At 46.6% G+C, this 26,003-nt stretch overlaps 1 protein-coding gene across 10 annotated transcripts in view; it reads left to right on the plus strand.

Moving 5' to 3' along the window:
- Window positions 1-26,003, plus strand: part of FHOD3 (formin homology 2 domain containing 3) — a 454,740-nt gene that overhangs the window by 401,598 nt on the left and 27,139 nt on the right. For all 10 annotated transcript variants that reach the window (XM_004752275.3, XM_004752277.3, XM_004752278.3 and 7 more), the window contains 5 exons: window positions 5,797-5,955; window positions 16,135-16,317; window positions 17,706-17,825; window positions 18,524-18,685; window positions 24,217-24,407. In XM_004752275.3, the coding sequence (XP_004752332.1) occupies window positions 5,797-5,955; window positions 16,135-16,317; window positions 17,706-17,825; window positions 18,524-18,685; window positions 24,217-24,407 (815 nt within the window). The remainder of the gene's footprint in view (window positions 1-5,796; window positions 5,956-16,134; window positions 16,318-17,705; window positions 17,826-18,523; window positions 18,686-24,216; window positions 24,408-26,003) is intronic.

Genomic DNA, 26,003 nt, shown 5'->3' on the forward strand with positions numbered 1-26,003 from the left:
AGATTGCATGCCTCCACACCTGTCCCCTTCCCCCCATGCTTTTCATTTCATATTTGCCCCTCATGAGGAATTTTCTGCCTTCACTGGAGCCCTACTCTGGACCTTGGTCCTCCTTATCATGGTATGCCACAGGCAGAAGCCCCAGGACTGTGTGGACAGGAGGAACCAGATTGTCTGTTTTATTTCCAAGAGCCTCACCCATGATGTAGTTGTGTGATGTTAGCTGTGGCAGAATGTGTGGCCATGTCTTCAGGGGTCAGCTGCACCCAAACCCAGAGCCTCCCATGCTGCCTTACCCGTGAGTGTGGAAAGACTGTTTTTTCTCTGTAGCTGTCCACTTAGCTCCCTGCCCTGGGATGTGAACTTGGCATTTGTTGGGTATGTCAGTCTCACTGTAACGTTGATAAAAACTTCCTGCGTTGTCTGTAGCTGTCAGGACTTTATCCTGCATCATTCATAAAAATGGCAGGACCAGTCCTTGTTACATTTTTAGAATGGACAGGAGGACCCTGTTACTGTTGTTCTATTTTAAGAAATGTCCTCTTATCTCTTGCCTTTTGGTTCCTATTTTTAAATTGCATTCCTCTTGAAAGAATACCTTTCTACTCAACATTGCTGTCTCAAAAGTTGAAATCAATAACTCTGATTGTATGAAAGATCATTTAATGTTTTTGACCCGTTATGCCCTGCTCCAGACCAAGGAGATCAGACTCTCAGAGGATAGGACCCAAGCGTCACTGATGTTTAGAAGTACCACTGAAGATTCTTTGTGTACCCACAGTTGGTAAAGCATTGGTCTAAAAAAAACCCTACATTTTCTGGCTTTCCTTCAGAAAGTGTCTGTAGATCTATCAGGCCTCTTTCCTCCTCAGATACATGATGTTGAATTTCTCCCAGCTAGTGATAGTGACTAAATGTTTACCCATTCTGCCATCAGTCATGGAGGCAGCCATGTCTGCTGGAAAAGGAGACTCTCCTGTACTTCCTCTGGAACATCCCTTTGTGTTAGTCCTGAAGACTAGTCTGTTAGCTTCAGAAGGGAATTTGGCATGTGGAAATCACCATGATAATCCTGTTAAAAACAGAATCTGTGATGTTCTCTACATTCTTTTTTGCAAAATCTTTAGTACCCCTGAAGGGGCACTCATTTTCTGGGATTCAGTGTGCCTGGAGATCTGCATAGATTCTGATGATCTCCCATAAGCTATTTTCACTCATTCACAAAGCCCCATGCAAGTTGATCATGTCCCCAGCAAGCAGCTCCATGGGCTACATTGACTATGGAGTCTCTACCCTTTCCTCTGGAATTGTCACTCTTCAGAGTGGGGACACTGATCTGATCTGACAGTCCTATTTATGTAGGTGCCTTTGATCAATAAACGTGGTAGATGCATTAGGCATGAAAAATATACATTGGTAGACCACATGTTTTTAAGATGTCAATAGAGTAAAAACAATAAAAAGAACCACGATTGGTGAAATAGCTAAGAAATCATTTTAAAAAGCACTATGTTCTGGGATGCCTAGGTGGCTCAGTCAGTTAAGCATCTGCCTTCGGCTGGGGTCATGATTCCAGGGTCCTGAGATCAAGTCCCGAGTCAGGCTCCTCGCTCAGTGGGGAGACTGCTTCAGCCTTTGCCCACTGCTTCCTCTGCTTGTGCTTTCTCTCTCTGACAAAGAAATAAATAAAACCTTAAAAAAAAAAAAAAAAGGAAGCACTGTGTTCTAGGCATTGTCATAAGGACTTTATATGTATTAATACCAGTAATACTATTCTGATAGTTCTGGCAAATGCTTCTGTAGTGCCCACCATAAGGTAGGCATTATTCTTGCTGCTCTACATCCTTTGTCTCATTTATTCTCATAGCAAACCTTGTGAGATATGTGCCAGAGAGGAAACTGAAGGTCAGAGAGGTCCAGTGACTTTCCAGTCACGAGTGGTCAGATCCCAGATGAAGCTACTTTTAGGGCTCCCAAGACTGTCCATGTGATGTTTGGATTCCATTTTATTTCTACTATTTCTTGATAAAAGGTCATCATCTTAGGAGAGTTCTGTCTTCCACCTCCCAAATATCAAGAACTCTCAGGGAGGAAAGGATTGCTGGAAGGAGGCTCCTGGGGGTCCAGGCTCTGGAGCAGTGTGCTAGACTAGGACTTGGTGGAAAGTGAAAACAGGAACAGCAGACTCTGGATGAGTGGTAGCGAGGCAGGGTGGGGGAAACCACTGTGGAGCTGTCTCCAAACGTGGCACTTCTCCAAATATGTCCTGAAAGGTTCAGGGGAAAATAGGAACTTCTTTAAGGGGTATGGAGTACCCCAGGAAGAAGCTAGGCTCTGCTTTGCTTCCAGAAAGCCTGGTTTACCTGAACTCTTGAGCAGAACCAGGCAGCAATGCTTAGCATCTAAGAGAGCACCACCTTTGGAACCCCAACTATTGGGTATCCTCTAGCATGCCAACAGTTGCCTTTCCAGAAATACTGTCTCTGGGGAAATGCTTCAGGCTTGGATGCCATGTAGGGCTTGTGTTTGTTTTTGTTACTGCTTCAGCCAAGAAGATTGTGGGGGCGGGTGGAAGGAGCGCAGTATAGATGGCCAAACTGGTAAGACAAGAGGTTACTCTCCTTGAAAAGAGATGCTGTCAAGGCAAGGAGAGACCTTTTGGAAGGGGTAGGAAGGAGGTCTCTAAAGCAATTCAACTCCATTTTTCCAAGCTGTGCAAGACGACTAAAGTTCTGGCTTCCAGGAAGGCAGAAGTGAGCCCTTCCAGGAAAAGGTTTCATATGGGCAGCCCCCAAGGCCATAAGGGTTTCTGAGAAGCATAAAGGAGGTTATCAATTTAAGTGGTCGTTGCTAGCTGCTAAGGCATGGGGGAGGGCTCTGACCATTCCCGGCAGTTCCCGATTTACCTAGTTGTCAGCTTTCTGGGTTGAGGTCTACTCTCTGGAACCAATCTGTTCTAAGACACAGAGCCCTGCAAACAGGTACTCTGTCACAGGACCATGTGCAGGACATTGTGAAGGTCACTCTTGCTGTTCTGGAGCTTTGACCACAGAAAGACAATTGAGATGGCTCAGACTCGATGACTACTGATCCTGAGATATGGACATGTGCTCCCGGGCACAGAGAACTTTGGTTCACCCTTGAAGTTGCTGCTCTAGGTTATTGTAGGAGGGAAGGAGAGAGTCGGAGGTCCTCACATGACCCCTCCTTTGTCTTGGGCAGAATGGACCCCGGGGCTCTTGCATGCTCAGCAGCGCCTAGTGAAGTCTGTTTTAATTTTGAAGAAGAGCATTTAAAACACCTCTTGGATAAAATTCAGAGATTGAAAAATTCAGTTTCAGATATTACTTAAATTCTTATTCTTTCCTTCACCAAGTGGGTCGAAGGGCTCTGAAAACACGTGGGGTGATCTTTGGGGCCAGCTCTTCCTGTCATTTCAGGATCCTCGGCAGCTCTGCTGCTCCCTGACTCTTAGGGGAGTGTGTGGGCATGTCCATGGGTGTAAACTGAGTTCTGTTAGGAATGGGAGCCAGGACGTGTCCGGCTCAGAACCATCGCATAGGTGTCTGTCGGTGGTTTGCCATACGTGAATGCTGACTGATGGGGAGAAACTGAAATCTGAGTGGTGCTTCTCTCTCAAGCTGTTTGCTTGAGAGACTGTTTGCTTGGGACTGTGTCTCCTCCGAGGGGGCATCTTTTTCTCATTTGCACATAGGCTGGGTTGGGCTGAGTCTGCTCATGCATCTTTCCAGGCTCTTGGAGTGAGAGGGGCTAAATAGATGAGGAGCTAAAGGGCTAATGATTCCCAGGGAATCCCTGCCTTCCAGGAATGCCTCCTGTCCTGGAGCCTGGCTGTAGGTACCTGTTTCTCCTGCCATGCCTGCTGCCCTCCTCATGTGGCACCAATTCCTCCTGCTCACAGGATGTCTACCATGGGTCTCCAGGCCTCTTGTCCTGGCATCCCTCTTCGTTGCCTCTATCCAGCATTTTGCCAAACCTTTTCTCATTCCTTCTTTGCTTTCCACACACAAAATAATATCTTAAATTCAAAACTGAATTTCAGGGGCTCCTGATAAGCTTCCTTGATTAAATACATAGAAGATCAGTTTGTCCTGTGGAGTGGGAATGCTTCTGCACCACATGTCCCTGGGCCTTCAAAACTGATCACACCCGCAAGAATTGTTCCTCCTGGCCACCAGGCCCCAGAACAGCTGGGATGCTTTCAGTTCTTTTCTTCGTGAGGAAATTTTAATTTATCCCCAAATGCATATTTAGGGATTTAAAATAGAATTTTAGCAATTGAGTTGGGAAGGGCTCAGGAGGACGTAAGGAGCTACAGCGCATTTCTCCTTGCCAGGTTCCAGCCTCCAGTGTTAGAGCAAGCCAGCTTCTCCAGAGAGCTCAGCCGCTCGCAGGCCTGGCCAGTCGGAAGGGCCTCGGCACAGCCAACCGACCGTCAGCAGCATCAGCTGCGCCGCTGTGGCCTGCGTGCCACAGACTAGAGCAGCTGGCTCCTGAGGTTCCCAGCCTGTGGCCCTCGAGCCTCCAGCTTCATCCCTGGCAGTTCCCAACAAGCTAGACAAAGCCTCTTTCTTCGCTCCTGATCTCCACTCCCCAGTTCCCAGCTCCGTCCTATACATTGTTTAGGGCCCAGCTCAAGTGTCAGCCCGTCCAGACCCTGACCCCCTCCTCCCCCAGGTGAGGTAGTTACCCTGCTGCTGCGCGTTTTCCCATTGGGGGGACACTGGCCATCGTGCTGAACAGGTCTTTGCCTTCAGGAGACGCACTGTGCCTTATTCATCATTGTCGTCCTGGGCGTGTTACATACCTCCCGGCTCTGTTTTGTCTCAAGGGAAATCTGAGCATGAACAGGTGCCTGCTGAGCCGGATCCCCTTCCCTTGCCCCCATTGCCACCCACCCCTAACTTCTGGAGAGCTGAGGGGGGAGACCGTGGAGGGCCTAGTCATCTCGGTCCCGGAACTTGTTGCTTTACCACCTCACAGACTCGTTAGACTCTGGTCATGTGCTAGCCCAGGGCCAACCCTCCCCCGCCCAGGGAGCACCCAGGTCAGCAGGGGAGCCATACACATGAGGGCTTCATGAGGACACCTGTCCCCTCTTTGGCCTCTGTGCCGTTCACCCCTCATTCTTCATGAGCAGCTTCCCTTTGGTTTCCCTTTCTTGGAAGGCTCTTCTTCACCTACCCAGTGGGCAGCCACCTGGTGTCTAAGTTCGGCAGGTGCTCTGTAGGTGGAGGCACAGGAGGTTGAAATGGTGGGAAGACCCTTGAGACAATGCATCTAGGATGCAGAGGGGCTGACTGGCCAATGACGCTGGATTCTCCTCATCACTCTTCTCTGCATGTATACTGATGGTCTCCACCTCTGGGCTCATACCATGTGCGCTAGGGCCAACCAAGGCACATTCCGACACCTTGCAGCCTGCAAGAAAGGAGCACTGAGAGGTTTTTAGTTTTGTTTCCACTGTTTCTGTGGAAAAAAACAGGTTTTTTTTCTTGCCAAATATCACATTTTTCCCAATTGAAGGAAAATCAATTTTATTTTGTAATGTGTCTGACTCGCGAAGTTCCATTGCTGACCCATGCTTGGCGGCTTCTCAGAGCTAATCCTTGATCTCTTTCTTCTGTGCTGAGCAGTAGCCAGTCCTTTCCTGAGCTGAATCGAGGCCATTTGTTTTCATCTCTAAATAAGTAGTGAGTTTGCTTTTAATAATGAAACACAGAAAAGACTGAAGATGACGCATTAATCTTGGATTCTCCTTATTTTATTACCAAGAAAACTGCTGCAGATGGAAAAAGGCAGGAGGTCATCGTCTTGGACCCCAAGAGGAGCAATGCCATTAATATTGGTCTGACAGTGCTGCCCCCTCCAAGAACGATTAAAATAGCCATTTTGAATTTTGATGAATATGCCTTAAACAAAGAAGGAATTGAGGTAAGAGAAGTTTTATGAAGCATTATTCGTGTTCTGTTAACGTGTCCCATATGTAAAGCATTACTGTGTCCAATATGACTTTCTCCACAGGGTGGCTTGCCATTTTTCTATTTCAGCCAGACTCTGAATAATGTTAAAAATTCTCACTTTTTTGTTGTTGTTTTTTTAAAGTTCTGGGTCATGGGGGAAGCCCCACTTGGCCTGTGAAGTTCAGTGAGCCTCACTCTCTGGTTCATTTACTGCCTGCCTTCTGACCATGCTTCCACCTCAGCGTGGAAGAAGAGAGGACAACTTTCTGTGGGGCTGGTGGGGGCTTCTTCCACGTCATTTCCAAACAAATGGGCTGAATGAACAGTTTCACGAGTAAGGCTTTCGACGTGTGCTCACCTCCTGGTGAATGACTTTGGTTCTCTCTTAGTGCTCATTGGGATATGTAGAGCTAGTTTGTGGGCTGATAAGCTGGAGGAGCCATGCCACCTGCGCCATTAGCTGTTGCTGGAGAGAGAGGGTCACTGGCTGAGACCACATGGCCTGCTGGGCTCGGTGTTCTTCTGCCACGCCCCATTCTGTGTCCACCGTGGGCTGCGTGTGGCAAGTTAAATCTCCTCGTCTAATAACGAAGAGTGAGTGGTGCAAGTGACCCATCACATAGGCTCCTCCGGATAGGCAGTATAGCCTGGGGCTCACTGGGTTGTTGTGGGGTTGTGAGGACACTGCCTTGTGGTGTTGGGTGACACCCACTCAGTCCTTCCTGTTGTCAAGGAGGCTGGGGTCCCTTTAAAGCATTCCCATAGTTGGGGTTCATTCATGTGCAGGGTTCTCTGTGGGACTGGAGAATGGGCGGGAGCAGTGAAGACTGGCTGCAGAGGGAGAGCAAGCCCCTCAGAGAGGAAGGGTCCAGGACCATGGCACAAGGCTGGTCCATGGTCCCAAGTGTGGGAAGGAGCAGTGGAGCCCATGGGACCAACTGGGTCTGAACCCAGCAGGTCAGGCATCCCTCTGTACTTTGGAAAGAAGAGGCCCCCGGAGGAAAAACTGTGCTCCTAGAGGCTTATCCTGGGTTAGTAGTTTCCCTTCAAAATCCATGTCCTCCCACAAGCTCAAAATGTGACCTTATTTGGAAATAGGGTCTTGGCAGAGGCAATCAAGATAATGTCATGTTCAATTAGGGTTGGCCCTACTGCAGGAATTAATGTCCATATAAGAAGAGGGAAGTTTGGGCAGAGAAACAGAGAGGGGAATGCCATCCTGTAAAGACCAGAACACAGGGACACACATAGAACAGACTGCCATGTGATGACTGAGGTAGAGATGGGAGTTGATACATTTAGAAGCCAAGGGACCCCAAGGATTGCCTGCAACTTCAGAAGCTAGGAAAAGGTGAGGGGAGCCTTCGGAGAGAACGCCACCCTGTGGACACCATGATGTCGGATTTGTAGTCTCTCAAACTGAGAGGATTCTGTTGTTTTAACCACCCGGCTTTGTAGTCCTCTGGCAACACTAGAAAACCACTGTGAGGTCTGAACTGCTCAACTCTGAGAAACACACACACACACTCACCCTGTTCCAGGAGCCGGGCACAAGGAGGAACATGCATCTGCTTTCTGCTTGGAAAGGAAATTGAGCCCCGAGCCCTGGAGTTCAGCCAGGTAGCTGAGCAGGGGAATCTGCCTAGGTGGGCAGCCGAGGAGTGCGAGCACGCGGCCGATTGAGGCAGGAGAGAGCCAGTGATAGCAGGCAGGTACAGAGAGGAACACTGAGGCAGCTGCTAGACAGTGAGAAGGCAGCAGGCCAGGCCTCAGTGTGAGGCAGTCCCTCTCTGGGGCCCCCACAGAAGTGAGGAAGAAGAGCTTTGGCTGGTCCCCAGGCAGGTGGGAGCTGCCAGCCGGAAGAACCCAGTGCAACATGTCTTTCATCAGGACGAGCTACGTGGTAAGGCCTAGCACACGTGCCAACCGTCCTGTTGACTTAGCAGTGTCCTTTGGAGACTGCAGAAGCTTCAGATTCATACAAAGAGAGGCTTCAAATACAGCCAGAGCCAGCCTGATGGAAAGGGAAAATGACCTCTTCCCCTGTTACAAATATTTCCCCTTCTTGTCATGAGAACTTGAAAGTCTGTCAGGAAAGACTGATTCCTTTGGATTTTGCCTTTGTTCTTTCTTGAAATGTAGCTCTGTGGGTAGGGAAAGTTTCAGATACAATAAGTTACTTTGATTTTAGAAGAACGCAGATTACTTTTTTTTCCTGACTGGTTTCCAGTGAGGACCTTTTCGATCCAGGAAGGAGCAATGATAACAATAGTAGTGCCACTGAGGGCTATGGGAACAACAACGTGGCACTAAACGTGACTTCCGTGGCTTTCTTCCTGTGGGCCAGGCGCAGGCCAGGTGCTCTACACAGATGCTCGTGAGGTACAACTATTAGGTTCCCCATCTTTAAGATGAAGAGAGAGAGTCCCAGTTTCAGTCAGGGCCCAGGCTCATGTGACAAAAAGAACAAGAGGGAATCTGAAAGGTTAGGGAGAAGACTCCCGAGGCCAGCTGTCGGCCTCACAGCGCCACCTATAGGGCACCAGCCCCCACCCCCCCCACCCCCACCCCGGAGGTAGACGATGTGTGTAATGGTTAGAGCAGGAGGACGCAGCCATAGAACCACTGCTGAACCCTTCCTGGGCATTTGTTGTGTCCTGAGTGCTTAGTCAGTGCACCCTGCGCACAACACCAGAGCAGGGGCGGCACTTTTTTTTTTTTTTTTTTAAATCACAGTGTTTATCTAAACAGGGTTTCTCAACTGTGTCACTACTGACATTCTGGATTAGATGGTTGTTGTCCCCTATGTCGTAGGATGGTTAGCAGCATCCCTGGCCTCCACCCAAGGAGGTCAGTGGTACCTCCCCAGTGGTGACAACCAAATACATTTCCAGCTTTGTCAGAAGTGCCCTGGGAACAAAAATCCCTGTAAGAATACCCAATCTGAAGGCTGCCCATGCAAATCCAGGGACCGTGTCTATTTTTCTTTCTTTCTTTCTTTCTTTCTTTCTTTCTTTTAGATCTTATGTATTTATTTGAAAGAGAGCGAGAACACAAGCAGGGAGGAGAGGGGGAGGGGTAGAGGGAGAAGCAGACTCCCTGTTGAGTAGGGAGTCTGGCCAATCAGGGCTCAATCCTAGGATGCTGAGACCATGACCTGAGCCAAAGGCAGTTGCTTAACCGACTGAGCCACCCAGGCGCCCCCAGCAACCATGTATATTTTTCAGTTCTGGTCTGTCATGCTGAAGAGTCCAGTGGAAACTGGACACACTCATTTGGTCACCTGCCACCTCTGGTCATTGAGCTCCCAGACCTGAGGGGGCATAACTGGTCTAGATCCATGTCCTGAGCCACTACCCGGAACTTACTCTCTAGGCTTGTTGTTCAAGAGCTAAGTCAGGACTGAGAAGAGATGGAAGTCGTGTACTTACAGATCTTTGCTAATAAGATTTCCAGCTAATGCCCGAAGGGCCTTTTGCCAAACAGGCTGTCTGCTTCTTGGACGCAGGCACTGTAGCATGGTACCATGGCTTAAAGGGGCCATTTGAAACCTCTGTGTACCAAATGTGATTACGATGGATTAAATTACATCCTGTGGCTTTGCTTAGCAACCCAGTGATATGTATCTGGCTTCGTCACGAAAACCTGAGAGTGCTTAACTAACTTCATTAAGGAAATAATCTTTCGTAAGAGCATTAAACTTTAGAGCACATTTCGGGTCCATCTCTAAGTAGTATTCATGGTATTTTTCCAAATAAAGCATGCCGTCAGCTTATCATAAATGAAGTATGAAGGGTTTTCCTCTTTTCCCTTGCTTTTCTAACTTCTGTTGTAGGTATCTACAGAGGGTAGTACAATTGATTGGCCCCAAATGACACTCACCTCGACTCACTTTGGTTGCCAGGGCTGCCAGCTTCCTAGGAACCGAAAGTCCCTTCAAGCACATACACAAAACCAAAGCACATTTTCAGGCCGTGTGTGCTGTGTCGCCCCTGTTCGAGTGGGCGCTGGACACACGGATGAGCCCAGGCCTAGGAGCCGTGGTCACTCAGCCAGGCCAGGGAACTAGAATGTCCCTGCGGTTGGGTGCCTTAGCCATGCTGGTGGTTCTGCCTTTCTGGCTGAATAGCCACAGGTCATGGAAATGGTGCTGGGAAAGTAGGAGCAGCCCCCTTGGTGGCTCTCCAGCTCAGCTGTTCGAGCTGGCCTTCAGGCAAAGCACTTGACCTGCAAATTTGATGCGACCACTTCTGCCCCACGTGCCTCACTGAGGAGTCACAAAAATGAAGGAAAAGATAATCAAGATACCTTGAGAAGAAAGGGAAGAAATCCCTGCAGGAGAGTAAGTGCATGAACAGAGAACCATTGACTCATGAGGTTATGTGGGTTGTACACAGACCAACCCCAGCCCTAAGGGCCCCAGCTTTCTACTGTTGTCCCCAAAATCCCTAGGCTAGATTCTCATCCAGAGCTCTAGCCAGGTTCTTCTTGAAACTCATAGGGCAGAACAGTTCCTCATGTTAGTTTTATCTGCAGGTGAATGACATTGACATGGCCAAGTCCAAAAGGCTTTGGGTTCATAAAAAATGAGACTGCTCTATTTTTCTCTGGACTCCAGTTTTGAGATAACCAAGTAAGGTAGACTTAGAGTGATGCTGGCGGGACTCCGTCTGGGAGAAAGCAAAAAAAGAAAACAGACCTGGAGATTATTACGTAGTGGTTTTGTTTGATATCTTTTTCCCTGGGAAACCAAATGGTGACCATAAAATCATCAGTAAATTCACAGACATGGTAGAAGAACGAATTAAAGGTACCTCTTCCCACTCAGCCCTTGTCAACTGCTCCTTGAAAGGGCTACCGTCTCACCAAAGGTGGCTTCAACCCACCGTTTCCCCATCTTACGGCTATTTTTATTGCCAGGGATGTGTAAAAAAAAATAAAGTGAAATAAACTGACAGATGGCAACCTCATAAATCTTCAGTGGTGAACAAATGGTTTAAATTAGTCAGAGAAGTAAAAAACAAAAGTAAGAGTGTGTGATTACTTTCCCAAAGGAAAGAAACAGCTAAAGTCATTGCAGGAAAATGCCTTCTGAGGAAGGGGGGAAAGGTGTTGACAATTTTTTGTTTTGGAATTCTCGTACATGCTTCAAGCAATTTAAGTGGTAAGAAAATAAAAATACAGATTCAGCTCTTGCTTTGAAGGCTGGTTCAGTTCAGATCCTGGATGTTTTTAAAGGGATGACATCTGCTCGGATTGTTTTGGTTATTTTTTAACACCATCTTTGTGGACAGGTGGGAGCGAGAGCATTGTTGCCAACTGTGTACCCGGATGCTCAGATTCCGCCCACACCGTCTCAGTGTTAAGGCCATGGTGAAGGGAATGGTGGCTCCCTTCTGCAGGGTCACCATGACCAAAGCATGGAACATGTGTCTTCAGTGCAGTCTGGCACCACTGGCTTCTAAGAAACTATAGAGATGACCATCCCTGGGAACTCCCAGCAGACCCAGGATGCCAGACAGCCCACCCAGACAGATCCCAAATCAGTCATATGCACGTTTGCATGGATTAGGCTGTCTTGTTCAGTTTTTTAATTTAATTTAATTTTTTTTTTTTGCACCAACATAAAGGCAGATTGACTTGTTTTGGTTCTAGGACTTTTAAAGTCTATAAAATCATGTAGTGACCCCTGTAGTCAGGATTCAGATCCATCCTGTGTCCCAGAACAGGTCTTACACTAGCTTTTTCTAGTCATACGCATTCTTCCACCTATAGCCTCTGGTGACCACTGATCTCTTCCATGACTATGGTTTTGTCTTTTTGAGAATGTCACGTAAATGGAACTATGCAGTGTAACCTTTTGAGAGTGGCTGCTTTCACTCAGCGTAATGGATGATTTGAGATTCATCCAAATTGTTCTGTGTAGCTAGAGTTGGTCCCTTTTCTATCGCTGAGCACCGCTGCATTACAAGGATGTACCATGGTTGGTCTGTTCATCTGTCCAAGGATCATGTAGCTTAGCCTGGTTTTTGGCACTTGTGAATAAAGCTGCTACAGACACATACAGGTTTTTATGTAAACATTAGTTTTCATTGTTGCGGGGTCAACATCTACAAATGGAATCGCTGAGTCATATGGTAAATCTGTGTTTAATGGGTTTGAGGAACTATAGTTTAGTCTTTGTTCTCTTTACAGTGTCTTTTACAGAGGAAAAGGTTTTTAACTTGGATGAAGTTCAGTTTCTCAACCTATTCATTTTTGCCATCGTGTCTAAGAGTTCATTGCCCTAACAGGGGTCACAAAAATTTCCTTCAGTATTTCCTTTTAAAAGTTTTGTAGTGTTACCTGTATGACTTTGAGATCTGTGATCCCTTTTGAGTTAATTTAGGTGTGACATTTAAGGTTTAAGATTTTTTTTTTTTTTTTTTTTTTTTTTTGGCATATGGATTCCAGTTCCAACACCACTTGTTGAAAATACTATCCTTTCTTTAGTGAACTGTCTTTGCACCTTGGTCAAACTCACTGGGCTGTATTTGTGTCTTCTGTTTCCTCCTTGTATTGTCCCACTGATCCGTGTATGTTTCCCACGCCTGTGTCACACTGTCTTGTTCCTGTAGCTGTTTAGTAGACCTTACCCATTTCCAAAGGTTTTTGGTTCATCCGTTTTGCCGGATGAACCAAAACTTTTTATTTTAATAAGAAATGTGAATGCTTTTTTTAATTTAAAGACTTTATTTCTTTGACAGATAGAGATCATAAGTAGGCAGAGAGGCAGGCAGAGAGAGAGAGGGGGGACGCAGGCTCCCTGCTGAGCGGAGAGGCCGATGCGGGACTCCATCCCAGGATCCTGAAATCATGACCTGAGCCGAAGGCAGAGGTTTTAACCCACGGAGCCACCCAGACGCCCTGCCATATAACTTTTTAGAACCAGCTTGTCTATATCCATGAAAAATCCATGATGGTGTTTCTATTGGAATTTAGTTAGATTTATAGATCAGTTTAGGGAAAATTAATCTTGAATATATTGAACCTTTCAATCTGGGAGCATGGTATATATATCCCATTTATTTAGGTTGTCTCTGATTGCTTTCACGAGCATTTTTACCTTCCAGCATATATAGATCCTGCATATGATTGGTTAGATTTATTCTTAAATATTTCATTATAAGTAGTACTTTTTTTTAAAAAAATTTCAGTTTGTAACTGTTTACTATCAATATAAAAATAAAATGGTTTTAATGTATTAACGTTAAATCATATGACATTTTTAAACTCAGTTTTAAAATTTTTTGTAGATTCCTCAAAATTTTTTACATAGACAATTATGCTGTCTATAATAGACATAGTTTTGCTTTTTCCTTTCTGATTTGTAAGTCTTTTTTAAGTTTTATAAACCCTGTCCTGTTCCCAATCTTAAAAGGGAAAGTATTCAGTCTGTCACCATTAAGCATGATATGAGCTGTTGGTTTTTCATCAAGGTCATTTATCAGGTGGAGGAGATTTCTTCTATTGCTGGGTTGCTGAGAGTTTTTTATTATGGATGGATGTTGAATTTTATAAAAAATATTTCTTCATCAATTGACATTTTTAAAAAGATTATATATTTGAGAGGAGGATGGTGAGAGAGACTGAGAGAGAGAATCTCAAGGAGACTCCCCACTGAGCTCAGAGCCTGATGCAGGGCTGGGTCCCACAGCCCTGAGATCATGCCCTGAGCCAAAATTAAGAGTCAGATGCTTAACCAACTGAGCCATCCAGGCGCCCCATCAATTGACATCATGATGTGAATGTTCTTATTCAGATCATTAATATGGTAGACTAATGGCAGTAATTGTTTTTTTGTGCTGAACCAACCTTGTGGTTGTTATTTTTAATGTTACTTTACAAAGTATAGCAATGTTTATATAACTTAATATATTGACATTTACATATTTAAAATAGTTTGGTTCAGGATTTTACATTAGGTTCATCAGGGGTGTTGTTCTATAGTCTATAGTTTTCTTGTAATATCTTTATCTAGAGATTCTGGTCTTGTAAAAGGAAGGAAGGAAGGGAGAGAGAGAAATAAATAAATAAATAAATAAATAAGAAAATTCTTCCCCCACTTGCTTGGATTCAGGCCACACGTTCTGAGCTGCCATTTTGGGGCCGTGGTTCCAGTGTCAGCTCAGTTTTCAATGTCTTTGATATGACCTTTAAGGTCAGATTCACACCGAAACAGCTCAGGGAGGATTCCAGAACTTCTTAAACAACATATTGCACTTGCTTTGTCAGGCTCTTCATTTTTCCTGACCTCTCTAGTATTTTCTAGCTCCCTGGAGCTTTCTTTTTTGGTCATGCAGCTAAAAGCTGGTGCTTGGTCACCTCACCTTGCCATGTATTCCTGTGACTGTGCCCATGTCTGGGGCCAAGTGAAGGGATGACAACATATGCCTAGGTAACCTGTGCCCACCACATGGGATTGCCTTCTACCGAGGAGAACTCCACCTGTTAGTACCTTGTACAAAAATTAAAAAGAACAAAGTAAAGCAAACATGTACATTCTTTATTGTCTTGTTTCAATTTTTTTAATTGAAAGGAAGTGACAGAACCATTTGGGACCCAAAAGGAAGGAGTAGACCAACTGGAGAACAATAAAACCTTGAGCTTTATCCTGACTACTTCCTTAGTCTGGCCCTAGTGGGGCCATAGCCTCACTGATTGGAGAGGAAGGGTTCCTCCCACGGAGTTGTAGGGGACTGCTAGCCCCTGCTGTCACTGTTGTCACTACTAGGAGACCCTTTTCCCATTTTTCAAGTCAGCACTAGAGGATTCCACTGGAGCTCTCTGTCTGCACCTGCTACCCAGTCGAGGTTTGAGGTTACCTGAGCCCAAAACAAGTGGGCAACTCATTACCAGTTGAGTGAATTTCTGATTGTGATCTTCTTCCCCAATACATCTGCCACTGTGTACTTTTTAGAATCTTCAGGTAGTTGCTCCATTCGTGCTGTCCAGGGTGTGGGGCTGCATTCAGTGAGACAGGGTGGAGGATGTCTACCCCCACCTTACCCAGAACCAGAGTTCCTTCCACTTCTGCCCAGATGCTTGCTATTGGAAAGCAGCAACCAAAGCTACTTAGAATTAGTGAATTAACATAAGTGACCACAAAGTGGGGCACAATGCTATAGAAGAAGAAATGAGAGAAAAATAATGACCCCTTACCTTTAATAATGTTGTTGGTGAAATGTTATATAATAGAAACTTTTACTTTCTTTTATACTACTTATAGTTACTAATAAATTTGGATCTGTAAGAATCATAACCCTTATTGTGACTTTTGCCTCCTCTGCCTTCCATCATTAATTTTAACCAGAAACAAATGGAAGCAAAAGATACTTTTTAATTAGTAGGTAGGTATTTCTCTTTATAAATACTGTCATCATTTTTCCTCAACCAGACTTGAGTCTGATATTATTTAAAGTGTTTTCATTTGGGGGCTCAGTCGGTTAAGCGTCTGATTCTTGGTTTCAGCTCAGGTCATGATCTCAGGGTTGTGAAACTGAGCCCCACATGGGGCTCCGTGCTGGATGTGGAGTCTGCTTGGGATTCTCCCTTCCTTTCCCTCTTCCTCCACCCCTCCCTGGCTCTCTCTCCTTCCATAAAAAGATAAGAATGAAAATTTTTTTTTTCATTTCCACATAAAATGTAAAATATGATGTAAATATTTGAAACAATTTAAATTATGTGATGCCCCATGTGCAAAAGCCAGTCTGAGTTCTCACGTAGTCAAGACAAACTTTCTCTATTTCCTGGGAACAGGGAGCTGCTTTCTAACCTTCTATATTATGCCTTTTCCCCTTCTGTCACCTCCCATCTCCCTTTCTTACCTGGAATGTGCTTCATGTTTGAGACCCAGAAAATTTAGGGCAAATTCTTTAAATTCCTCTTGAAACAGGAGATCAAAGGAAAGAGATAAAGAGAGCATTTTAAAATAAATGAACGTGAATTTAGAGTCTACCTGATACCTTTTTTCTCTACAGTATTTGGTTTCTACTGATGATAGAATCTCTTTACTACCTGTTTGGAAAATCACAGTATGATTTTGGCAACATCAGAGGGGCTGGGACAGGGTCCATCACTAAGAATATACTACATTGTCCCATCTTTCCAGAAAATTCTAACCATGATTCCCACCGAGGAAGAGAAGCAGAAGATCCAGGAGGCACAGCTGGCCAACCCTGACGTGCCACTGGGCAGTGCAGAGCAGTTCCTCCTCACGCTCTCCTCCATCAGCGAGCTCTCGGCTCGGCTCCACCTCTGGGCGTTCAAAATGGATTACGAAACAACAGAGAAGGTACACACTTAAGAAGGGAGTTAGCCAACCCTCCCCCGCCCTGTTGAGAAAGTCAGTTTTTTATTGGTGACGGTGGTGAAGTATCATTCTTGAGTGAGGGTTTGAAGGGCAAGTTGAAGATAATGAGGTTGTAGCTACACTAAGAGATTGGTCATGGCAGTGAGGCATTTTTCTTCAGGGGCTGCCTGGCCCCATCTGGCACCCTTGCTTGAGGGTCCCAGATGACTGGTTTAAAAAAAAAACAAAAATTTTCTGACTGTGTAACTCATGGTAGTAATTCAGAAAATGTAGAAATGCACTAAATAGAAAGTGACTTCTAATCCTTCCACCTGATGACAGTCACCTACAGTGCTGCTGACTGTGGCTGTTGGCCTGGCAGAGTCACTTTGAGAGAGTATCTCCGCAGGAAGCTGAGGGCAAACCACTCTAAGAGGTTGAGAGGGAACTAGAAGGAAAGGGACCGTAACAGTGACAGCACGGGAAGACTCATCTGAGTGAGTAGTGTGGAAGATGCTGTGTCTTCTGGACTGGGGAAATGGGAATATTTTTATAGGCTGAGCAGAAGGAAGCAGTAGAGAGGAAGGAGATGGAAGGTGAGCTGGAATGAGCTTAATTGAGAGGAAGTTCCCAAAGGGGACAGATCCGAAGCATAAGAGAGCCTGTGGGGTCTCCAGCCTCTGGCAAAGGGGGCGGCAAGGTTTATCCTAAGGCCCAGATTGGTGGCAGTGGGTGTAGGGGCATTAGGAGGGAACCATGGTGTTTGAATTCATTCAGAAATCAAGTGAGGAAGAAGAGATATAGGACTGCTGAGGTGACTTGGTGTGATGTAGTCTCAAAACCATTGTGGAAGTCTGAGAGAGTGGGAGTTATGAAGGCAGTAGCAGAAATGAGGATGGCAGTCTTCTAGAAAGTAACCAGGGCTAAGAGGTGGCCAGCCACAGAATGCCCAGAAGGGAGGTTGGGAAACCTGAGGAGTCCAGGGACAGTGAGGGACGGTTCCTGGTGACATCTGCCTAGAAGAGGAAAGTGAAGAGGAAGACCATGGTCCAAATGCTGAAGGTACATGTGAAGGAAGTAGAGAAGAGGGGAGGGTGGTCTAAGGGTCCTGCCTGAGCTTGGTGGATGGGCAGGAACAGGGGCAGACTTGTCACCCCAGCACCAGTGGCCATATTTTCCCATTTGGTCTCCACTGAGGAGACTTTGAGGCCTAGACTGCCCTGCTGCCTCTTGGCACTTTTCCATACCTAGGAGAATGGGCCCGCCACATGGGACTGCCTTACACCAAGGAGAACTCCACTGTGGTTACCCTGTACAAAAGTTAAAAAGAACAAAGTAAAGACAAAATGTGCATTCTTTATCATCACCTTGCAACTTTTTGTAATTGAAAGGAAGTGGCAGAACCACTTTTGGATCTGAAAGAAGGAATAGACCAACTGGAGAACAATAAAACCTTGGGCTTTATCCTGTCTACTCTCTTAGCCATTGGGAACTTTCTAAATGGAACTAATGTAAGTGTCTTATATCCCTTATTATCCTACCTCCCTTGTCACAAAATCCCTGCCCTTCATTTGCTGAGGGAGGTTGTACCTCTGGTCCCCCAAAGCACAGAGAAGCAACCTTTGTATTTTCTTTCTGGAAAATCTAGAAGGAATTTTGTCCTTAACTTATCATGGCCTATTTATTTAAGTCTGTGTCCTGCTATTAAATAAGAAAATTTAGAAAAGTAAGCACCCTGTTCCTTCCGAAGCTTGGCTACTCTCAAAACTGACATTGGAAAGAATTTCTTCCACCTCCCTCCCCCATTTTTTCCTAAACTTATCACTCAAGTATTTGTACTTAGGCACATTATAAACCAACTTAAAAAAAAAAAAATTGGCCTGTCTTTGGTCAAGAAGTAGAAAAGTAGAGGACAAAGAGAGAAAGAAGTTGTAGATACCCAGATGGGGAGACCCAGCCCCACAGCTCCCTGATTCAGAGGTAGAGGCCTGGGACAGCTCGTGGCTGATGGCTGTGGTGGGAAAGGGCTGGAGGCTTATTTCACACTCAGTTGTGGCTTGTCCATACGTGATCTGAGCATGTGGCCTGAGAAGTTCCGGTCGCAGAGGAACTAAATATTAGGACACCCCCAACAGGGCATTGATTCTAGCCATTTGTGCCTTTCTGTATAAAACTTATTCTTGTCCTTTATCTAATGTTTACCACACAGGCCAAAGCGTTTGAGTTAAGCTACCTCGAGAAGGTTCCAGAAGTCAAAGACACCGTGCACAAGCAGTCGCTTCTCCACCACGTGTGCACCATGGTGGTGGAAAACTTCCCAGACAGCTCTGATCTGTACTCCGAGATCGGGGCCGTCACCAGGTCAGCCAAGGTAGGTCCGTGGGCAGAGAGGAGTGGGCGGTGCCTTTTCCTTAGCTGTTGGATCTTTGTCAGTCATCTCTGAGGAACACAGACTCTATTAAGTAAAAACGTCCAAGGGCAGCCCCTGCTCTAGGGGGCTTGTCTGACGCTGTTCCCAATGGGCTTTTAAGAACCTTTTGCCATCACTGGGTCTCCGTCAGATTCTTTCCTGCTGAGGTATGCAAGGCGGGTCTGCCGTCCAGGTCCTAGGCCCTGCACCTGCTGTGGAGCAGTGTTCCTCTCCAGGCCTGGATTCTCCCGAGCATGGAAACTTCTCCACTGGCTTTTGGTGGGCACAAAGGTCATAATGATGCAGTTTGGCTCCTCCTCAGAATTCTATAGGACCCTGTGTTGAGGCGTGGAGTCAGGAAACGGAGGGCTCCTGGCCTTCTGTGCACTCATAGATTGGCTGTCTCTCTCTACGATCTTACACAGAGGGAACAGTTGACAGGGCTGTAAACTGTATGCAGTTCTGGCCCCTCGGCTGCAGACTCTTACACTGCATGCACAGTTAGAATCTTCATGAACTTGTGGTTTATTAGAAAAGAGACAGTGGCACTAGCTGGACACCCAGCTGCCCCACTTGCAGGAGCATCACTGAGGCTGAACCACCCCCAGGGAGTCCCCAGCACAGCACAGCTGAACGATGAGAGGGTCTCAGGAACAGCAGGAGACACCGGGGAAAGGGCTGAATAGGGCAGCAGAGGTCAAGCCAGTGTGAGGGGAACTCCTGGAAACCCAGCCTGGGCAGGTTGAGGAGATGAAAGCAAATGACTATTAGCTCTGGGACACTCTGGACCCTAGTATAAGAAGAGGAGATAGAGTGGTGGGCAGTGGGGAAGGGGCCTTGCCAGAGTCTCCTTCACAGAATTCAATCTTGCCGCCTTCTCCCACAGAACTGGCTTGTGGGGCCACAGGGGCTGGGACCTTCCTTCACCGGTCTCGGGAGCAACAGGCAGGCAGTTGCCAGTTACAGCAAGCAGGAGGCCCTGGGCCGGCCTGACTGTGGGCCTGCCTTGTGGCAGAAGGAGGCATGGCCGGCGATCCCCCAGCTGTAAGAGCTGACCACAGGCTTCTGAGAACATGGACTCCTTTACTTCCCAGGCACCCTTCCTGCGTTTACTGTGTGCCAGACACTGTTCTGAAGTCTTTTCAAACAGCACGTCAGGATCCTGACGTGCTCCTAACCAAGACTAGAAACCTCCTTGCCTGTGGCAGCTCGGGGACCTCCAATGGCTGCTCCGACACCCGCCTCGAGCACCTTCCCAGAAGGCAGTTTGTTAGGAATACCTCCCTCTGAGACAGGGCCTGCTGCGAGGCTCGAGTCCTCTTTGTCCTGTTTCCTGACCCGCACAGAACAAGTCCATCCCTTAGTTATCCGTGGTCCTTTGTTCTTTCCCAGGGCCGCCTTCTAGGTGGAGGCCACCTAGGACCAAAGCAGCTTGGCGGAGGAGTCTGGACCCCAGGCTGGGCCCCAGTGATGGCCCCCTCCCCCACCCAGATTTTAGTTAAGTAATAACAAAATAACGTAGCCTTATGCCAAATTTGGCTACACAAGCCACAAGTGCGGGTCGATTTTCTCAACTAACTGTGGCAGTTGCTAAAGATGACTGTTGACTCAGCTCCTTGTGACTTGCAAGAGGGCATCTACCGCTTCTCAACCTTTACTCCCAAAGCTTTTTGGGGTATTGAGGAGTCCTTCTGTGTAGATGGGCACCAGATAAGTCTCAGGAAACCCCAACCTGCTGTGCCTTCACTCCATCCCTTGGTATCTCACTTGTGGGACTTGGCACTGCCGTCACCAAGAGCGAGGTTGCTCTGGCATGGGTGGAATAACCATGTCCCTGAGCTGTCCCACAGCATCCCAGTCTGACTTGATAAGGTTGGACCTTGCTTCAGATCATAGCTCATGGGGCTTCCCACACACAAAAGTGGCCCCTGTGGATCTGTTCTCAGGCGAGAACTTCCTTCTCTATAACGGCTGCCAGGCCAGCTCTGTTTCTGGGGTGGAATTTTTTAGGGGCAAATCAAGGCTCACGGCCTGCTGGTTGAGAGCTTGGACTCAAGCCAGAGAGATTTGGGTTCAGATCTCAGTTCCACTGCTTAGAGCTGTGTGGTCTCTCACTAGCAACTTCACCTCTCTGTGCATCTGTTGGACCTAGGAAGAGAACCCGAGGTCAGGGGATCATTGTGAAGACTCAGGTCGCCTGTGCCCGTGGCCTCCCACCAGGCAGCAGCTGGGGGAGGCTGCCTTCCAAACCCCATCCGGAGAAGCTATTTGAAGCTCAGCCCTCAAACTTCTCTTCACCAGAAGCCTCCCCACCTGGCTTCTGCTGGCAGTGGGTCACTTTATTCTGCCCCCACCGTAAGGGGTCACGGTGGACTCTCCTTCCCAGAAAACCATCTCCTACTGGGCGTCTGAGGCTGCTCTATGCCCGTTGCCTTGCTGGGTGAATGTCACCTGGTTAGATGGTGCAGTGCTGCTCGGTGCCTGTCTGAGTGGAACTGAGCTTATTTTATGGTGTCTCAGGGAGCTGCCAGGTGCAAATGAGGAAAGAGCCAGAGAGTTAGGATTAGACGTCTTGCAATTGGCTTAAAATCTCCTAGACATTACTTGTCAGTCTCAGGTCATCTGGTCTTTTCTAGACTGAACTATTGAGTTCTTTTCTGAATCTGCATTTTTTTCCCCTTCTTGGCTGAACACCTGATTTTTTTTTTTTTTTTTTTTTTTCCCCTCAGCTCCACTATATCCTAAGAAAGTGAAGCTTTTTCTACTCTGGACCCAGAATTCCTTTGGTCTCAGGCAAATCATTTTTCTCAGAGTCACATGAACCCCCTGCTTACCTGAATCCCGGGTCTCTGCCTAAACTTGCCTTCTGTTTCTGGCTCTTCAGCACCCTAGAAACCCAGGACTTGCAATGTCTTGCTTGGCCCTCAAGGCATCCCTTATGCTCAGCTTGGCTTCATCGCCTCTGGTGATAGATCCTTCTACCTTCTTTGACTTGATCCCCTCCATTGTCTTGTGGAGGGCGGGACCACTCACATCCAGGCTCCCTCATTTTTTTTTTAATTTCTTTTCAGTATACCAGAATTCATTGTTTATGCACCACACCCAGTGCTCCAGCAATCCGTGCCCTCCATAATACCCACCACCAGGCTCACCCAACTTCCCATCCCCTGCCCCTTCAAAACCCTCAGATTGTTTTTCAGAGTCCACAGTCTCATGGTTCATCTCCCCCTCCAATTTCCCCCCAACTCCCTTCTCTCCATCTCCCCATGTCCTCTGTGTTATTTCTTATGCTCCACAAATAAGTGAAACCATATGATAATTGACTCTCTGCTTGACTTATTTCATTCAGCATAATCTCTTCCAGTCCTGTCCATGTTGATACAAAAGTTGGGAATTCATCCTTTCTGATAGAGGCATAATACTCCATAGTGTATATGGACCACATCTTATCCGTTCATCCGTTGAAGGGCATCTTGGTTCTTTCCACAGTTTGGCAACTGTGGCCATTGCTGGTAGGAACACTGGGGTACATATGACCCTTCTTTTCAATATATCTGTATCTTTGGGGTAAATACCCAGTAGTGCAATTGCAGGGTCCTAGGGAAGCTCTATTTTTAATTTCTTAAGGAATCTCCACACTGTTCTCCAAATTGGCTGTACCAACTTAACATTCCCACCAACAGTGTAAGAAGGTTCCCCTTTCTCCACATCCTCTCCAACACACATTATCTCCTGTCTTGTTAATCTTGGTCATTCTAACTGGTGTAAGGTGGTATCTCAGTGTGGTTTTGATTTGAATCTCCCTGATAGCTAGTGATGAAAGGTAAAGGAAACAAAAATGAAAATGAATTTTTGGGATGTCATCAAGATCAAAAGCTTCTGCACAGCAAAGGAAACAGTCAACAAAACAAAGAGGCAACCCACGGAATGGGAGAAGATATTTGCAAATGACAGTACAGACAAAAGGCTGATACCCAGGATCTATAAAGAACTTCTTGGGGCGCCTAGGTGGCTCAGTGGGTTAAAGCCTCTGCCTTCAGCTTAGGTCATGATCCCAGGGTCCTGAGATCGAGCCTCATATCCGGCTCTCTGCTCAGCAGAGAGCCTGCTTCCTCCTCTCTCTCTGCCTGCCTCTCTGCCTACTTGTGATCTCTGTCTGTCAAATAAATAAATAAAATCTTTAAAAAAAAATTAAAAAAAAAAAAAAAAGAACTTCTCAAACTCAACACACACAAAACAGATAATCATGTCAAAAAATGGGCAGAAGACATGAATAGACACTTCTCCAAAGAAGACATACAAGTGGCTATCCAGGTTCACTCTTAACCTCTGTCATCTAATCAATGGCAGCTCACCTCTATGCATCCGCTTTCTCCTTCTGACCTTGATTTGCCGAGCACTCCCCTTCTCCCACCCTGTCTCACTGTGCTTCTACTTCTCTGTCCTCAGTCTTCTCCCTAAAGCTCACCAATTTATGTGTTTCTGCCTCCCCTCCTTGCCTTCTCAGTTTCTTTCCCCAGTCCCCCAGCTGTCGGTATGAAATGCTCTCAAGTGCATTTTTTTCCATGACTAACTCTTTGATTCACATAATTTCTAGTCTAGAAATTCAGTAAAAGCCTTACTTTAGAAACCCTCAGCTCAGGCTACTTCAGTTAATCCGGACGTCCCCACTTCCCTGAAGAGCACAGCAGGGGCCGCGTCACATCTGTTCTTTGCACACACAGCTTCCATCTGCCAGCAAGACTTCTCTCTCTCTCTTTCTCACACACACGCACATGCATGCACGCATGCCTGGTGGGTTCTGTACCTCCTCAGTGTTTGGTCTGTACACCTGTCTGTACAGCGAGTCTCCTTGAATGAGATGAGCAGCTTAGTCTCATTCAACATCCATCTCTGTGTTCTCAACGCCTGGCATAGGAATTGACACGCACCAGTTTCTCCACGGACGTGGGTCGAATAAATGAAGGGGGGAGAAATAAAATTTGTCATACAGTGTAAAAGAGATCGCTGTGAAGAGACGCTGTCTGCCCCTGAACAGACTGTCTCCCCATATCAGAATTGCCCAGTATGACTGGTATATTCCTGTAACCCTAAGTGAAAAAAATCATCTCTCAAGAACAAGAGTACTCTGAGAAATTTTATGAGACATCTGCTCAGTTCATCTTGTACTGGAGTTCCTTGATATGTTTTAATTTACAGTTCCCAAAGACTTTCCTAAGATTTCTTTCCAAATATGGGGGGGGAGGAGATGGAGACAAGAGTGATATTTGCACTGGGTTCATTTGGAGAACAGTTTTATCACTAGATAATTTGATGTCAAGATAATGACAGATACACATGTGGGTAATTTTTAGGCCCTCAATATGTTTGTATTGCAAGATGTAAATTTGGTTTTGATGTTTAGTTCTCCCCGGAGGCAGTTGAGTTTCCTGGTTCAGGTTGGTGTCCGGCAGTTTGAGCCCGTTGGCCATTGTTCTCCCTCTGATTTTCAGGTTGACTTTGATCAACTTCAGGATAATTTGTGTCAGATGGAGAGAAGATGCAAAGCTTCATGGGATCACCTCAAGGCAATTGCAAAACATGAAATGAAACCAGTTTTAAAACAGCGAATGTCAGAGTTCCTAAAAGACTGTGCAGAGCGGATTATAATTTTAAAGATTGTCCACCGAAGAATAATTAACAGGTGAGTGAATGAAGGAACCAGTGTTAACACCTGTATACAGTGGCATGTTAAAAATGGTCTACAAACCACGATCTGAAGGTTACATTTACAGAAGTTTTACTGTAAATTCATAGAAAATACACCTTCACATGGGTTTGTTTCAGGGGTATTTTCCTTACACACACCCCTCAATAATAGAATGTCATTGGATTTTGAGGTTGTAAGCAATCTCAGAGATAGTGTGATCCAAAAATCCTGCTTAATCTGGAATCGCCTCTCTTAGATCTTTTTTTTTTTTTTAAAAAGATTTTATTTATTTATTTGACAAAGACACAGCGAGAGAGGGAACACAAGCAGGGGGAGTGGGAGAGGAAGTTGGCCTCCCATAGAGCAGGGAGCCCGATTCAGGGCTCAATCCCAGGACCCTGGGATCATGACCTGAGTGGAAGGCTTGAGCCACCCAGGCGCCCCGCCTCTCTGAGATCTGACCAGTAGAGCCTGTATGTCTACATCTGTTTGAACAGGTCTGGGTGCACACAGCCCATGTCCTTGCACGGCCGTTTGACTTGTTGTCAGTAAAACTCCTTTATATGATCTGCAATGTTTCCTCCAAGACCTCCCACCTGCTGTGGCCTGCCTGCGTGAGGCCTGGGCCTACCACCAGTGTCATCCTCTGGGCAGCCGCCCTTAGAGTCACGGGACCCAAGAGGCCCCTGAGAGATGCACAGGGCTGTAAGGGGCCTTGTCTGCCTGCACGGAGACTGGCTGGGGTCCAGGCCTTCTCCACTGCTGTCCAGGGCTGGCTCACCTGTAAGCAGGAGCAGCACACAGACCCAAACGTGGGTCTTCTGACTTCCTGGGCCAGGCTGGTTCTGACCACGCACCACCACTCTCTTCTGGGTGATATCAGAGGATGGTTGTAGGCAACTTGGCCTGGCCTTCGGGGTCCAGCTACTCTGTCCTGGGCCTTGTGAAGTAGATGGGCCTGACCCCAGACCTGCAGGCTGGGGTCCACCCAGAGCAGGTGCTCTGGTGACAGGCCTTTGGAGACAGGCCTTGTCATGGTTCTGTGAAGGGAGCCCACCCATTGGGGCCTTTCCAGGAGACCTGTTGCCCCTCGAGTGCATTCCCAGGCTGGTGTCCAAGCACTTGAAATTTTTTTAAACAAGTGGGCAGTATTTTCTTATATCCTTATCACTGTTGTATTTTTTAAATTAACTTTTTATCCCTTCCCTTCTCTCCCATCCTCCTTTAACCTTTTTTCTTTCCTTCCTTCACCTTCTTTGCACCCACCAGCACTTTAACAACGGAGTTGTCTTGTCTGCCTGAGAGCTCTTACCCACCTTTGTTGCTTCCGTAACTGTACACCTCCTGGGTTTTGATCCAGACTGTTGCAGGGCAGAGAAGGTAGTGGCAGTCTTTAGCTGTTAGCCAGGGCAAGAGTAGGGGAGAGAATCTTCCCTCCAGGTCGACCACAGTCCACTACTTGTCCTTCAGGAATTCAGTTGTAAACCCCTCTCACTGCACTCCACCTTGACCTTACAGGGACCTCTGGGGTAGAGGAACGGATCAGAGACTTCCCAATGAAATCAAAATACACTGTGCTTTTCACTAGTT

Source organism: Mustela putorius, unplaced genomic scaffold (assembly GCF_011764305.1).
Source record: "Mustela putorius furo isolate JIRA1106 unplaced genomic scaffold, ASM1176430v1.1 tig00003858_pilon_pilon_pilon, whole genome shotgun sequence".
Taxonomy (NCBI): Eukaryota; Metazoa; Chordata; class Mammalia; order Carnivora; family Mustelidae; genus Mustela; species Mustela putorius.